This window comes from Haliaeetus leucocephalus, unplaced genomic scaffold (assembly GCF_000737465.1).
Source record: "Haliaeetus leucocephalus isolate CR32 unplaced genomic scaffold, Haliaeetus_leucocephalus-4.0 Scaffold184, whole genome shotgun sequence".
Lineage (NCBI taxonomy): Eukaryota > Metazoa > Chordata > Aves > Accipitriformes > Accipitridae > Haliaeetus > Haliaeetus leucocephalus.
The window spans coordinates 9,321,556-9,338,222 of record NW_010972620.1 but is presented as its reverse complement, the minus strand read 5'-3'; the positions used below and the strand labels follow the sequence as shown (position 1 = coordinate 9,338,222).

The window sequence follows — 16,667 nt, the reverse complement described above, 5'->3', positions numbered from 1 at the left end:
GCCGCCGCCGCCGCCGCTCCCGCCGCTCCCCCGGCCGCGGCGGTGGAGGTGGAGGCGGCGGGGAACGGTGGGGAGGCGGCACCCCCTAAGCAGGCGGCACCGGGCCCGGCCGCTTCCCCGGCGGCGCTGGACCGGCAGACGCTCGTGGCCGTGCTGCAGTTCCTGCGGCGCAGCAACCTCCGCGAGTCCGAGGAGATCCTGCGCCGCGAAGCCCGCCTGCTCGGCGACGACCTCGGTGCCGCTGCCCTCAGCCCCGCCGGCGCCGGGCTTCTGGGAGCCCCGGGCGGCGATGGGGACTCCGCCGGCGGCGAGGCGCTGCTCAGCCGGGTCACCGCCGCTGCCGCCATCGCGATAGGAGGCAGTGTCGCCACTGTCGCGTCTTCCAGCCCCGGGGTGGCGGCGGTCGCCGCCGTGCCGCCGGGGAAAGGTGGGGCCCGCGCGGGGACTGCGGGGTCGCTGCGCCGGGCGGGACCCGTGGGTGCTGGGGGGCCCTTGTGCCTCTCGCAGGCGTGGGGCCTCTCCGTGATGCTCGGGCACAAGGGATGGTGTCAGGTCGTGCCTCCCTTGGGGTGGCCCTCCCTGGGGCGGGAGGTGAGAATGTACCCTGGCCTTTTGGGGGGAGCCCCGGGTGTGTCATTCCCCCCGTACAACTTGAGAAGAGATCGGCATCTCCTGGGGGTGCCCCTCCTCGGAGCAAGGGACCAAAGGTAGGGTTTCTGTGACGCTTGCAGGGAGCACTGTCAAAGTGAGAGGTGCTTCCCCTTGTCTTTGTGTTCCATCTTGACTAACATTGTAACAGGAGGCTGAAGGTTTCCTCTGTAGTTTGAGGTGATGGTCCGAGATGTGGCTGCAGGGATGAGAATGGAGGCCTGATGTACAGGGTGCATTTTGAGGAAGGAGCCATAGGATACTTGTAGAGGAGGCTTCATACATTTCTCGATCAAGTTGCTGGATACTTGAGATGTCCTTTGGATAATTAAAGTCTTAAGTATTTTTAATCAAGGTGTTCTGTGGGGCAGCTTTACAGAACAGTGTCATGGAATTTCAGGAATGTCTTGAGTTCCACTGAATGTATAGTATAAAGTCAGCTTGTTCGTGTTATCACCTGATAGAATTGTTTTTATATAGAAGACAAAGCAATGAAAATGTTTAATGACTGCTATGTAGAACAGAGCTCTTGGACCATTAGCAGATGACAAAAAGTCACTGCCCTATAATGTTGTTTACTGGAAGCAAAATAATTATAGTGGGTATATCTTACAGGCTTAGAAAGATTCTGCTCTTCATTTGAGAGTTTCTAGCCTTAGCAGTAAAGATAACTTATTTTGGTGATGTTAGTGGGTTCTTCCTTTACACTTATAATCTTAGCTGAATTAGGCACTATGTTAAATACCTTATAGGTAACTGTTGGCTGGGAAGGCACAAAAAATGGCTGAAGGTGCTAGGAGAATTGACTGCTGGACTATAATGTGCTACCATCCTCTCACTTGTATTGCTTAGACTCAGTGCTGAAAAAGCACGAGACTTGGTATCATGTTGTGCTCAGAGTGCCTCACTTTACCAATGGAGTTGTTAGCCACTGTATATTTGCTAGCTCTTTCAGGCTGTCTTACAAGCTCTTGTTACATGCTAATGCTTTTGCAGTTGGAGGAGGCGTTGTTGTGGAAGATCAGCCAGATGTGAGTGCAGTATTGTCTGCCTACAATCAACAGGGGGACCCGACGCTGTATGAGGAATACTACAGTGGATTAAAACACTTCATTGAGTGTTCCCTGGACTGTCATCGAGCAGAATTGTCTCAGCTGTTTTATCCTCTCTTTGTGCACATGTACTTGGAATTGGTCTACAATCAACATGAGAGTGAAGCAAAGTCTTTTTTTGAAAGGTAATTTATTTTCATTTTTGCATTTGCATTGTTTTGTGTCTGCTACTTTGATTAAATCTGTAAGCTATAGTAGCATAGGTTTATACGTATATAGAGGTATGTATTATTTTTCTTTGATGTTGAAGAGATTTGGAATCTGAAGTAATGGTGCCATGGATTACAGTAACTGTTCTTGAATCCTTTTCCAAACTCCTATATTAGAAGGATGTTCAAGCTACATGCTTTTGAACTGTCCATGGGCAGATTTTGACCCATCTTTTGGGTAAGCTGATGGTCTCTTTACTGCAAAAGTATCAATGAAGAGATTATGCTTCTTTAGGGAAAGATAATGGGGTCATTTTTTAGCACTGGAAAATTGCACTGAGATGCCAAAGTAACGTATGCTATAAGTATTTGCTGATGTCATAGAATGTATACTGAAATTCAGATGAGATTAAAGGAATTAATTTATGGCTAATCCATAATTTTCTGTGCTCTTACTATGTTTCACTTCCTTATCACTTGAGAAGAAAATTAAATTTTCTTTGTTTTCTAGATTCAGCCCAATTACAAAATATTTCAATCCAAAAGGATAACTTTGTCTCTCTCCAATGTGGTTAGCAAAAATGGTCCTGTAAATAGTTAAAATGTTGCTGTAAATAGTTAAAACATTCCCTGCCGCAATTATTTTATAACATGGTTTGAGTAAAAATGGAAAACTCTAGACATATGTTAGCTATTAGATAATGCAAGTGGAGAGTGAGAAACATAGACACTGTGAAATGTGCCTATTCATATAATGAATCAGATATAAATACATCCAAGTAGTCTTGTGTAATAAAAAATGCCGTGTATTTTATGATACCACAAATTAGGGTTTCATTTCTGTAAATAAACATGTTAGTGTAACTATTTACTTCAGGCAAGAACCCTCTATGTGTATGAAATTCTGTGAGGTTCCATTCTGTGTTCTTTCCATCTTGTTTTTTAACCGTTGAATGCTCTTACACCAGTGACTTGCTGTTTACAGTATCTTCCCCAGGGTATTTTTCAGCAGAAAAATAATCCTGTATGTAGTCAGTAGCTTCCAAAAGGTCCTTACATATATGCTTCATGTTAAAGTAATGTAAATAGGTGTGCACTTAGGAGATAATGTTTTTGTAATAACTCTTTTATCGTATCTTAAATTGTTTCAATAGATTTCATGGGGATCAGGAGTGCTATTACCAGGATGACCTGCGTGTATTATCTAGCTTAACCAAAAAAGAACATATGAAAGGTAATGAGACCATGCTGGATTTCCGAACAAGCAAGTTTGTGCTGCGTATTTCCCGTGACTCTTACCAACTCTTGAAGAGGCATCTTCAGGAAAAGCAGAACAACCAGATCTGGAACATTGTTCAGGAACATCTTTACATTGATATCTTTGATGGAATGCCTCGCAGTAAACAACAGATAGATGCTATGGTTGGAAGCTTGGCTGGGGAGGCAAAACGAGAAGCTAATAAAGCAAAGGTAGGAGGCAAAGAATGTTGCACTTTTGTAATTGAATAATTCTTCCTAGTTTTTCAGGGAGATACCTTAGTATAGACAGACAGTTGTCACTTGAGATCTTAAAGGACAGCATGAACAGAGCAAAGCAAGAGAACTGTACAAATATCTGTTGTTGGCAGGAGTAGAGAGATCAAGATGTGTCACTGTCTGGTAGAAGAAACTGTTGAACCCCTTTGAGAGACAACCTTGTATTCAGTCCACTGAACTAAACTTAAACTAACTCTTGAATTACTCTGTTGTTTTAGAATGGACACCTGACTGTTTGGCTTCCTCTTTTGTACAACAGATGGAATTCTTACTTACTGCCAGTTGTTACTGCAAGGGCTGTTTGTGTAGATCCTGACACTGTAGTACCACAGTACTATACAGATAAATTATGTAAGCTGTAGGGATTCTGCTTTAAGGAAGTGCTAAGAGATGGTGGGAGAACTTACAGTTGTCCAGGTCAGTTGCTGGGCAAAACAGCAGCATATGTACTACCTTTATTATGGGCTAACCAGTAATGTATGCAGTAATATTAAACGTGGCAGTTTTAAAGGGGCGGCTGTATTGCTTGGCCTATTATGTTGAAAAGTTTCCATTAAAAAAATTAGTTTTCAGTAAGAACAGCAATTACTGTTTTGTCTTGTGTGTGTTTTATTGACTTGCAGGTTTTCTTTGGCTTATTGAAAGAACCAGAGTTTGATGTGCCTTTGGATGATGAAGATGAAGAAGGGGAAAATGAGGAAGGAAAGCCAAAGAAGAAAAAACCTAAAAAAGATAGTGTAGGGTCAAAAAGTAAAAAACAAGACCCTAATGCTCCTCCCCAAAACAGGTACCAAGGGAACAATGTGTAGAGAAGTCTTGTTAAATCCAGTCTTGTCATGCCAAATCTGCATCGCCCTTCACATGACATTTTTAGCATTTTGGCCATTTCAGCTGTACACAGCTTTAGCCATAAGACTTCTAAGGGAGGTGATGGAAAGCTTAGCATATAACCCTCTGTCTTTGCCTTTCAAGTCAATCTAGATTTCCCTTGATAAAATTTTACTCAGTTACCCACTAATCTTTTCAGGTCATACCCAGTTATTTATCTTGTTCCACTGCCTGTCTGAAATTCTTAAAGCTGGCTCTTTTTTTCTCATCAGTTAATCCACATAGTCTTTCTTTTTTTTTTCTAATTCTTGTTTCGTATTTGAAGTATAGGGTTGCATGCAAAGGTTTCACTTTCTTTGTCTAGATTAACAACATGGAAAGTGCTTTTAGATCATAAAAATCTGTGCTTCTTGTAGAATTCCTCTGCCTGAACTGAAAGACTCTGACAAGCTGGATAAAGTAATGAATATGAAGGAAGCTGCAAGGCGTGTGCGTCTTGGCCCAGAGTGCCTGCCCTCCATCTGTTTCTACACGTTCCTTAATGCTTACCAGGTTGGTAAAAGAAGAGTTTGGGTAATATGGAAAAGGGAATCAAAATTATAAACATCACTCTTAATAAGAAAAGAAGGCTTAACAGCATTGGCAAGGGTTATTGGAGTATTTGGAATAAGTGTTGCAAAGTTTATGTTCAAAAATGTTCAAAATTCTCTTTAAAGACTCCTTAAACGGTATAATTTCCATGTTCCTTGGTTTTGCTCTGATTTTGCCATAATTCCTTCTTTTGCTTTTTGTCTGGGTCCCTAAGTGTATTCTACAGAATGCAGTAGATTTTTTTGCACCAAAATACTGGAAAACAGTACTGTTCTGTCACTATTGACTGCGCTTCATTCATATAGCTTTATTTTTAATGGAGCAAGAATTGATGTGTGTTTATGTCTATCCTAGAATAATTCCCTCTTATTTTTGTAAGTCAGTCAAATTAATTTTCTTATTAGTACTTAGGATTTTGTAATATCTGAAATGCATCATTAAAGATACAAACAATATAAATGGATATTTTGTGTCTAGGGTCTGACTGCAGTGGATATTACAGATGACTCTAGTATGATTGTAGGAGGCTTTGCTGACTCTACTGTCAGAGTGTGGTCCGTGACTCCAAAAAAGCTACGTAGTGTGAAAACAGCAGCAGGTAATTAAGACAATAACACTTAATATGAGCATGTTACTTGTCAGCTGTGTTTTGCATGAACAGAGAAAGATGTCTGTGGCAGGAGAGTTGTCTTCAGCAGTTAGATGCTTTCACTTTGAAGAAACAATACATGCACAGATGTATGATCGCATCTTATATACTACCATTAGAAACATTTTTAAAGGAATGAGAAATATGTTTGTGTACACCTGCTGTGAGGTGGTCAGTGCACGGAACTTGGAACTAGCCATCTTGCTTCTTAACTGGATGGTAACTACAGGGTGTAGTAGACAGTTGGGTTTAGGTGATCTAGGGGAGAGACTAGAGGTACCCTGGGGGAAATTATAGGATTGAACTCTAGAAGGATGGAGGAGAATGTCCTGTGGCTCAACACTTATGCAAATTCATGGAAACCAGGCTTCTTTAATTCTGCTGTTTATGTAACAATGTGTTGTGGTTGAAGCTAGATACCATGCAAACATTTCTTAATCTTGATATTTAACTGAGACGTCATGATGTTCAGCAAACAGTAGCCTACAGACTAAAAGCTATTTTAAGTTGTGTGTAGTGTGCAGCCGTCAAAATATGTGTGTAAAGTGTGTTTGTGGCATATTAACTTCCTGGGAAAAGGCATGAAAATTTGGCATCTCTATCAAGGAGATGTTATTGTGTTTGGAGGCTGAACAATATATATATGAAAAATAACACACATCAGGATTAATTTGTCTTAGCTCAGTGAAGACTTAAAGAATGACTCTTTATGTAAAGCACTATTTTCACTTTTTACAATGGTAAAAAATATTTTAAATGCCATTGTATATTTCAAATTTATCAATTCCTAGGTACTTTGTCATGTTCACATACTTGCCTCTTTTAGAGAGAATATTATTGGTTTTTCTGTTCGTGGCATTTATCTTTGAACTTCTAACAGTTATTATGATACATGAACTTTGAAATATTGCAGACCTCAGTCTCATCGACAAAGAATCAGACGATGTATTGGAGAGGATCATGGATGAGAAAACAGCAAGTGAGTTGAAGATTTTATATGGTCACAGTGGACCTGTCTATGGCACCAGCTTCAGTCCTGATAGGTAAAATAAGTTTACAAGCTAACCAGCTTGCTTGTCTTGAGTTCTAATTGCATGCTACTGAATGCAAACGTGTTCTTAATGCAGCTTTTTCCAGAAGGTTAAAGCAATTGTTTACGCAGTTTATAAGAAACTGTGTGTGAGCATAAATGCTCCTTATGCTCGGGTTGTTGGGCACTGTCAGCTATTACTGAAATCAACTGGAGCTGAGGATGCCAGCAGCTTTTTTGAGGTTCAGGACTTAGATGGCAAAATAGGCCATTTTTTTTGCAAACTGTAGTTTAAACTGGGTTTTAACTGAATTGTAGAGAGGAAAATACTGCAGCATTGATTTCACTTATAGTACTGCAAAACATAAAACCAGTCTGAGTAGCATATCATTGCACTCCTTCAAGTTTCTCATATTCTATTGAGACTTTATTTTGAAAATGTATGGAATAGTGTCTTTAAAATAAGAGATTTAAAACCATTATGTAATTATGAGAGTGTGGACAGTAGAAAGGAGGTTTAAATTACTAATGTTTTGCTTTTGCATGTGTCTAGTAAGGAAACATCCATCACAGAAACACAGCTGAGAAGTAAACTTTGTGTGGAACGTGAATATAGTCTATAATTATGGACTGAGAATGTGAACATGATATGAATTCTCTTTCAGGGAATCCTGGCATTTCGTTTAGACATATTAAAAGATTTTTTTTTTTTTTTAAAAGTAACATAGCATAGCAATTTATTAGTAATTTTTTCCTGTAACTGGAATTCCTGAGTAAAGACCAGCTCTGTGGGATTTTTTTGTGTGTTGGGTTTTGTTTTTCCTCCCTTGGTATTGCTGTAGGTATCATCAGAATTAGTCATCAAAATGCAATTGTCTCTCTTTTCCATAAGGGCCTGGGATTGTTTGAATTGGTTATTGTTGCTTACCCCTCCAAAATGCTGATTTATATGTGACATGCTAAACAGATGCTGTTCAGTGGACAGTTTTTCTTACCATAGACATCTCTCAGTATTTATGCAATGGTTATACAGCCTGTGTGTAAGTTTGATATGTAATATGCTATGTTTTCTCCTGTGACAGGAACTATCTGTTGTCCTGTTCTGAGGATGGCACTGTCAGATTGTGGAGTCTCCAAACATTCACATGTTTGGTGGGATATAAAGGACACAACTATCCAGTATGGGATACACAATTCTCCCCTTATGGTTATTACTTTGTGTCAGGCGGACACGACAGAGTGGCTCGGTAAGAAACTGGATGGGTTTTTTACTTGTCTGGGTCAGTTTGTAGTGGATTAACCCTGAAAGTGATTAGCTGATGGACTCTAGCCTACCCTATTACTGGAAATAAATTTTATTTCATGTCAATTAAAATACTGAACAAATGTTTTAATTAGTCTTTTTTTTCCTTTTCAACACACATCAGATTATCTGACGACTAAAGAGATGGTGTCCTCTTATGTGATTATCTGATTGGCAGTATTCTTTTCCAGTTGTTTAACAACTTGACAGAACAGTCTTTATTTCTTCCTTCTGAAAAGTATACTTTTCCAAAACAGATCCTGCTAATTCAATAAACTGGCCAGTAAGAAACCACTGCATAATTAATTACTTTTATTCCTCATGGTGCAACAGGTCATAGAATCACAGAATGGTTTGGGTTGGAAGGGACCTCCAAAGATCATCTAGTCCAACCCCCCTGCAATGAGCAGGGACATCTTCAACTAGATCAGGTTGCTCAGAGCCCCGTCCAACTTGACCTTGAATGTTTCCAGGGATGGGGCATCTACCACCTCTCTGGGGAACCTGTTCCAGCATTTCACCACCCTCACTGTAAAAAAATTTCCTCTCTATATCCAGTCTAAACCTACCCTCTTTTAGAAGTTTAAAACCATTTCCCCTTGTCCTATTGCAACAGGCCCTGCTAAAAAGTTTGTCACTTTCTTATAAGCCCCCTTTAAGTACTGAATGGCTGCAGTAAGGACTCCCTAGAGCCTTGTCTTCTCCAGGCTGAACAACACCAGCTCTCTCAGCCTTTCTTCATAGGAGGGGTGTTCCATCGCTCAGATGATTTTTGTGCCCCTCCTCTGGACCTGCTCTAACAGGTACAGATACTGAACTTAATTTGGGTTCTTTTTATTAATAAAGCTTTTCTTTTCAGTCTGTGGGCAACAGATCACTACCAGCCTTTACGGATATTTGCTGGCCATCTTGCTGATGTGACATGTACCCGATTTCATCCAAACTCCAACTATATTGCCACGGGCTCAGCAGACAGGACTATACGGCTCTGGGATGTTTTGAATGGGAATTGTGTAAGAATATTCACTGGACATAAGGTAAAGGCATATCACTCATGGTGTGAAAGTGGTTTTATTTCTGCGATGAGATTCTGAAGAGTAGTGTTGAGAATGAATACAGCTTGACTGATTGCTTGTGAGTAGACTTAATTAACTTGTTTGGTCCTCCCCAAATGTCTGTTTTAGGGACCAATTCATTCATTGGCATTTTCTCCTAATGGACGATTCCTGGCTACTGGAGCAACAGATGGAAGAGTTCTACTGTGGGATATTGGACATGGCTTGATGGTTGGAGAATTGAAAGGGCACACTGACACTATCTATGCACTCAGATTCAGTAGAGATGGGGAAATTTTAGCATCAGGTAAAATTCACTGGAAACAGTGAAATTTCTGTTGTGTTCCATAAGTCTGAAGAGGAATGATATAATTGGTTCCTTAAATTGAGGAAGACAAAGTAGAATCACTTGCTTAGCAAAAGCAGCAACTTATAACTGTGAGTACTTCACTGCGAGTACTTCACTGGACTGTAAAGTGTGACCCCTCACTCTTCCAGGAACTGAAGGAAAGGTTTTATGCAGTTAGATGGTAGCGAAGGCTGGGATCTGTGTTGAATCTGAAGTTAGAAATAACTCTAGGGCAGACAAGAAATGGCTGGACTAGAGAGGTGCAGGATACTGGAATGGGACTGGGAAATGCAGCAGGACTAAAAAGAAGAGAGCGGAAGGGACAGAAAGGAATATGAGTTATCCACACCCTTACTATTTTTTCATGGTAGATTTTTGATATAGAATAACCATCAGGTCTATGAGCAGCAGAACTTGTGAAGCCTACTTGTTTTTCCTGCCTGTCCACATGGATTCTCTGGTGTCTAATACAGCAGAGCTCCTTTGCCAGTTTTCCCTTCATGGAGGCACAAAGTTTTGTCTCTCCATCTTTAGTGAACTGTTTTCTTAAAATGTATAGGAATTTAATGAATTTGAAACGTGTTCTGTTCTGTCAAATGGTTGAAATTAGCCAATAAGTTCAAGTTACTGACAGAAGGAACGATGGACACTGTAATTGCATCAGGGTAATTTCCTCATGAAACCTGGCTAGAGATGTTCTAGATTTATTTAGTAGTATGTTCCTAAATGCAGTGCAGTGAGAATCCTCGGTAAACCACTACTGCAGGAGTGAAAGCTAACAGACAGGGTACAGGTTTGATCCATCCTGCTTGGTGGTTACTTCAATTTATCTACCAATGCTCCATTGAAAGCACAGGCCACTGGGCCTGTAAAATTCTGTCTTCCCTGTATCAAACAAACTGTTATTATGTGACTTAGAATCATAAACATTTCCTGAAATTGGCATCTAGCCCACAGGATGGTCCTGATTTTTCAGTGCTAGGTGATATAATCCAAACCCAAGTGTTTCGAGAGAGTAGTTCGTTGTGCTTTATGTACAAGGCATTCAGGTTAGGTTACAGGAAAGCTGAAATCCTGGTAACTTTTATGAATGCATTCAGTATGTTAGAGGCTTGTTGAAGTCCGTTTCCTTGCAGGATGAGGGCATAAGTCTACAGTTACGAGCAAAACTACTTTTTGAGCTTTAATTTCTGTTAACTTGCTCCCCAATAACTTTTTTATATACCTTTTTTATTAACAAAAGAAAAGACTTTAAACTGTTGTTCTTTTTAGGTTCAATGGATAACACAGTTCGTCTGTGGGATGCTGTGAAGGCATTTGAAGATTTAGAAACCGATGACTTTACTACAGCCACTGGACATATAAACTTGCCTGAAAACTCACAGGACTTGTTACTAGGTACATACATGACCAAATCAACCCCGGTTGTACACCTCCATTTTACACGCAGAAACTTGCTGCTGGCTGCAGGAGCCTACAGTTCACAGTAAATCGGGAAGCTGTAAGACTGACTGTGCCGTCATTGCAGTAGTGACCTCATATGTGAGATGAAGAGGAGCGTCTTGTACAGGTGGATCCCACTAGTCTGTTGCAGGAAAAATGAAACTATGTAAACTAATGCAAGCAGCGTTTTTCAGTTCTGCTATTTCATATTTATCCACAGTTTGAAAATGCTGGAGATTGACAAGACATCGTGGCTGTAAAAGAAGGAATTGTTCATGGTGCTTTTGATAAAAATATATATATATGTATATGAAAATGGCTGTCTCCTCTCAGAGATGGTATTGAGCTCTGCTGAAACTTGTGGAAAGTTAACAGCCTTGGTATGTGTTCTCAAATGATTTTTTTTTTAAAGCACTTAATTTATGGTTAGCAAATGTTTAATCAATCTCAAACACAAGCAAAAACTGGTCAGTTTCAGAAAAGAATGTAGTTTAATTCACTATAGCCTGGGCTGGGCAACAGGTATGGTAAGAGTATCACAGCAACAAACAGGGCATTGAAAGAGTAGGTCCAACAGGCAGAGGCTTGTGGGGAACTGCCATGAAGTTGTGTGTGTGGGTTTTATGCATCCAAGTACTAAGTCCTGAAAAGATTTCAAACTCCTTTGTTCTGAGGTACTGGAAATGCAGATCTTGTTACTCTGTTTTCACAGGTAGCCAATGCTGTAAGTGTGATAAGCAACCAGAAGTGCAATGTGAACTTTATTTACTTTCATACTTTATTGTATGAAGAAGAAAAAAAAAGGGACTGAGGCACAACTGAAATACCCATTATTAAAAAAGTGGACTTAAAACCTTCTATGTTGTATTAGATCTAGAAGAACTTTAAAAACCTGCATCCTTTGTGCATAAGGTTTAACTTATCAAAATGTAAAACTAGCCGAGAAATTGAAATACTATTGCAGAGTAAAAGGATTATTCTGTCCTAACTGTATTATCAGTTTGCTTCTGAAAGGCCAGCTTGTCTGCTGAAGTGACAATTTCTACCCACAGAAACATTGTACCCTAGTAAGTCCTCCTGGACAACCAATAAAGCTCAGTGCTTTATTTCTAATGAAGAGCAAAACATGCAAAACACTGGGAAGTATAACTTCTTTCTGGGTCTTTGAACAGAAAACACCACCACCAAAGGACAGGCCCAGTTCAGTGTGGTTTTGGGTTTGTTTTTTTTTTTTTTTTTTTTTTGGGTGTGTGTGGGTTTTTTGGTTTTTTTTTTTTTTTTTTTCCCCAAATCTCTTACAAGTTGTATACAGGGAAATCTGTTTTGTGTTCCTCATTACTTTCCAGTAAGGGCTTGGACACTTGAACAATCTGCTGGCTCTCTAGTGAAAATAAAAACAAGACTTGACATTTCTAAGGTAAAGTAAATAGAGAACTACCTCCCCTCTCATCCCTTCTCTGACTCTAACTCGTGGAGTAAAGGTATATTACAAGCATTATACATCAAAATAAAGGGTGAAAAAGTCATTAGGAAGCTCACCTGGAAATTTTCTTTAAGAAAAAAGGTTAAAACTACATTATGCATTTTTTTTGTGTAATGGTACCTCAACAAAATTTCCTAGCTCTCAATGTGACTAGTTGGATTTAAGTACAGTTATGGTGAATCAAACAAATTACCTAAAACAAAGCATGTACAGCTTAAAGAAAACACTGCCACATTCTGCCTTTGTATTTTGTACAGTTTTATACTTTTGATATTATAATAAATACTAAAACCACACAGCTTGTGTTCGTATGTTACAAGAAGGTATTTTCTTCCCTTGATGGCTGCAATGGAAACAAGACCAGTGCTTGTAGCTGTGAGCACTCTGCTAAGAGAAACAAAGTAATTCAGAAAAGGTTAAGTTGATGACCAGCCATTTCACCTAAATCTCGTTCAGCTAATTAGATCTATTACACTGTTACAACAACTATTATTCATCTGGAAAGTTGTATACAGCAGAGGCCATTTATGCAAACAAACTCATAGGAGAGGAAGACCACTAGGTTTATTCAGAAGGCCCAGCATGTACAAAGGGCTTGAAGAATACATAGGCTACAGTAAGAGAGCACAAAGACCCTGTAATTTATCTCTCCTTTTTTTACAGCAACCATGCCTACCTCCTGCTGCCCTCTGTTTGGGAAGTATATTTGCATGCATTAGCATCAGAAGTCCCAGGTTCAACCCCTGCTGCTGGCACCCTTCTAAGCAGCACTGTGCCATATAATCACATTCATGCATCAGCACTAATGTGATGTTTTTAAGGAAGGTACTGAGTTTTAACTGAGATATAGAAAGACAATGTGAAGGATATGATAGACAAGTTTTAGCGTTGGGCAGGGAGGGAGCTGCATATATCTAATTGTGGTAGGAACACCTCATTTATTAAGAGGCTATGTCCAGGAAAAATAAGCACTGAACTACTTAAGTCACTGTTTATGAACATGCAGAGTTTTAAGAACTTAACATCAGCAAAGTAAGCCATTTTCTTTCTGGCAATTACCTCTGCAAGAGAGGCCAGTAACAGAAAGAGCTCAAATACCATAATTTGATCAGTCTATTTTGGGAGGTTTTTCCATCAAAACCAAACATGTCCTATGCAAAATATGGACAACAGAGGCAGAAGTTGTAATCTGCATTGTATTAATAATAGTGAAGAAGTCACTGTTTCTATAAGTTACTAGCTTGGAATGCAAAAAACAGGAGCAACTGGGTAACTGCAAACCATGTAAGCTTACTGTTTCCCACTATGACAGGGAAGCGTGGAGATGCTTTGATCAGCTGTAACCTCTGTGCCAGTATTATAGTCATGCTGCTGCGGACTTTCCTAGGTTACTAACAGGTGCGCAGAACACTTTAGGATGTGTTAGAAGAGAAGAGTTTAGTTAAGATAGTAATGACAGGAATCAGCTACTCCCATCTCCACTACAAATAACTATTTTTGACAGAGGAAAAAAAAAAGCCAAGTCCGACATTTATGCTGTTTTGCACCATTTCATATTTCCAATAAAACAAGTAATTATTTATATTTTATTAGCCACAACAAGTCATCAGCTTGCATTACACTGACACAGACTGGAGGTTTGGACATGCCAGCAACCTGCCAAGAGAAGAGAGATCAAACATAGCAAGTCTTGCACAGTGGCACTAGTAACTGAGCATTCCCCTTCCCCAAACAGTTTTAGTTACGAGGAGGCACATTTCAGTACACCCAGGAAGAAATGACTGATGTCCCCTTAACACACAACAATGCTCAAGCTTTTTGTTTTCTACCCCTTTTTGCAGACTATGAGGACAACCCATAGTTTTTTTTCAAAATGCCACTTCAGCTGAAATTTTGTATTTGAAAGTGACTTGAGAATTTTGTAACACTTGGTTGTTGCTACACAAGAACAAGTCCAGTCACTCCTATATGGACCTTGCATAATCAGGGGTGCAATATATACAGTTCCACTGTAGGGTGCTCCTTTACTCTGTTCAAAGGAAGGTTTTAACAGACTGCATTGATCTGTGCTTGGAATCCTCTAATACAACTAAGAAATACTTCTTTATTATTTCAATAACCTGCAAAGCAACAGTTATCCCTGTTTTACAGCAAAAGGGCAGACCAGAGGCACCCAATAGTTGTAGGCAAGGTTTGATGTACCTAGCTGCAACATCCTTCCACTCCTCCCTCCTTGCTTACTCTTCCTCCCTGCATGCTGTCCCTAGTCCCATTTACCATGTCAGAAGAACAAACAGAATACCAGTATCCCATACATTCTGCAACCCGCTTTAACAACCTACTTCATTCAGAATGCCCCCAAATAAGCTGATGCTATAGTTTAGTTGAGATTTCAAATGATAAATACAAAGTTCACATGCCTGTATTTCTCTCTCTCTAATTACACTGTATTATTAGCAACTTGTCCTTTGTCACTCTTTCTTCCTGGGCTGGCATTGAAGCATTTTGGTCCCAGAAGAACACCAGCCACTTACCATTTACTTATCTGCCACAGCAGGAGTTTTCTTTTTAGGTCTAAGCTTGAAATACAAGATGAGCATTGCAATACTGGTGTATGTTGCTATTACATACTGGAAAACATAAAAGTTAAGTTTAGTTTCAGTCTAAAACCCAGAAAACACCATAATACTAGACTACAAAACTTAAAATACGTAATACATACATTCCTTCTGCCTGTGATGGTATAGGAATTGAAGTACTTCTGAAATCCAGTGAACTGGTGTTGGGATCCTGAGTCATGGCCAGCCATGGCTGCTTGTCCTAACGAGCAATACAGGACAGTTAACAAATTTAAGTCAGCTGGACAGGATCAATAGAAAAATCAAACTAATGTCTACACTGAACTTAATTCCATTGTCAGCTATTAAATCCGCTTTCAGCACATTCAACAGACAGTTGGACATTCAACATACGGAAGGAGCAGACGCATTCAGAACACTCTATCTTAACGTACAAAATAGGTGTCAAAAGCAGATAAGCAAATGAGGGGTTCCGAAGGGAAAAACATTTATGATTTTCAAAGTTCATTCAACTCAGTTTAAACATGAAAAAAGATATCAGGATTATGATGATAATAAAAGGGAAAATTCCTCAAAGCACTTATAAAGAACAGACCTGCCAGTCCTGCCTACACAACCTTTCAACACAGGCAAATTTATACCAATTGTTCAGGAATCTGCAATACCTAATTAAGATAAATCTTCACTAGTTCAGCTAAGAAGCAGCTTCAATTACATACTCAAAAACTTGGTGACAAGATTCAGACTAGACTACTACTCTGTTTTGTGATTCAAAATGCTGCTTTACAACTTTTATACCATATTAGAGTGCAAGTTGTTAGTAAGAACTGCCCTGCTCTCAGCTGCATGTTTCTATTGCATCTTACTTGCCCACTGTAGTATTCACAGGTCTAGATGAAAATATACTTCCCCCCCCCCCCTTATTTTTCAGCTAGATCACCAAGTTACTTGAGCCAGCTACAAAGCCTCAGAAGTGCTTTCACAGGAACAACAAAAACACCAAGTACACGAGGGCACACTTTTGTATTTTGTCTGTGTCTGGACCAAAGTTTCAGATCTACTGTAAGAAGTTCATTAACACAAAAGCCTGGCATGGCTACAGTAGCATACTTGCAGATTCCCTGAATGGTTCAGTTTGGCACCTCTGGAGATCGCATAGTCCAACCCCAACCTGCTCAAAGCAGGGGCAGCTACAGCAGGTCACTCAGGAACACGTCCAGTCAGCTTTTTAGTATCTTCAGAGAGGGAGACTCCACAACTGCTCTGGGGAGCCTGTTCCAGTATTTGGTCACCCTTACAATAAAAGGGTTTTTCTTTTTAATGTTTAGAGATATATTTTTCTTATGTTTAAGACAAACATTTGTTGTTTATCTTGTAACTCACCCCAGAAGAGGCACACATGCCATACAGTTACCTAAACCAGGCAGATGCTGTAGCCACCAGTACCGCAGAAGAGGAGGGATACAGGAAACTGCTACAGCAGGTGCTATGTTCACGAACACAGCTCTTATACAAACCCAATCTAGTAACGTACCTCTCCGGTGTATAATCAAGTAGGCATACCTGTAACTGGATTGACTATACAATAGCTAAAAATCTTAATGAAACAAACCCCCTGAACATCTGCCGTATGCGACTTGGAAAGCCAAGGTCGCCTTTTCTCATGCCTGACCGATGCAAAAGCCTGGAGAAGAGTCACTGCGTCCTTCCGAGGACGGCTCAGAGCCCAGACACCACAGCACGAGTTTTCTTTTTCGGAAGAGCCCGGTGCCCTTGCCAGGCGCGGCCCGCCCCGCCGGCTGCCCTGACCCCGGGCACCGCCGGCTGCCGCGCTCGCCCCAGCCCCGCGCAGAAGCCGGGCCCATCTCGCCGGCGCAGACAGCCGCGACCCCGGCGCTCCCTCGCCTCAGCT

The 16,667-nt window shown here is 40.5% G+C and overlaps 2 protein-coding genes across 4 annotated transcripts in view; one reads left to right on the top strand and one right to left on the bottom strand.

The window, feature by feature from the left end:
• The window catches only part of TAF5 (TAF5 RNA polymerase II, TATA box binding protein (TBP)-associated factor, 100kDa), an 11,979-nt gene extending 118 nt beyond the window's left edge, over nt 1-11,861 (top strand). The window contains 12 exon segments of the mRNA XM_010564793.1: nt 1-2; nt 4-427; nt 1,645-1,885; nt 3,064-3,379; nt 4,069-4,232; nt 4,690-4,825; nt 5,342-5,462; nt 6,427-6,556; nt 7,626-7,790; nt 8,706-8,883; nt 9,031-9,208; nt 10,523-11,861. The exon segment at nt 1-2 is cut by the window's left edge and continues 118 nt beyond it. Coding sequence (XP_010563095.1) covers nt 1-2; nt 4-427; nt 1,645-1,885; nt 3,064-3,379; nt 4,069-4,232; nt 4,690-4,825; nt 5,342-5,462; nt 6,427-6,556; nt 7,626-7,790; nt 8,706-8,883; nt 9,031-9,208; nt 10,523-10,740 — 2,273 coding nt within the window. The 3' untranslated portion in view covers nt 10,741-11,861.
• Nucleotides 11,862-13,725: 1,864 nt separating this feature from the next.
• On the bottom strand, nt 13,726-16,553 carry USMG5 (up-regulated during skeletal muscle growth 5 homolog (mouse)). 3 transcript variants are annotated; one of them, XM_010564791.1, is made up of 5 exons: nt 16,290-16,553; nt 15,866-16,048; nt 14,899-14,996; nt 14,711-14,806; nt 13,726-13,832 (listed from the first exon to the last, which is right to left on the bottom strand). In XM_010564791.1, the coding sequence occupies exons 3-4, from the start codon at nt 14,983-14,985 to the stop codon at nt 14,714-14,716; spliced, it is 180 nt and encodes a 59-aa protein (XP_010563093.1). In that variant the 5' UTR covers nt 14,986-14,996; nt 15,866-16,048; nt 16,290-16,553; the 3' UTR covers nt 13,726-13,832; nt 14,711-14,713. The 3 variants fall into 3 exon arrangements, with proteins under 3 accessions (XP_010563093.1, XP_010563094.1, XP_010563092.1); XM_010564792.1 differs by lacking the exon at nt 15,866-16,048; XM_010564790.1 differs by lacking the exon at nt 16,290-16,553 and having other exon boundaries at nt 15,866-16,061.
• Nucleotides 16,554-16,667: the final 114 nt, after the last annotated feature.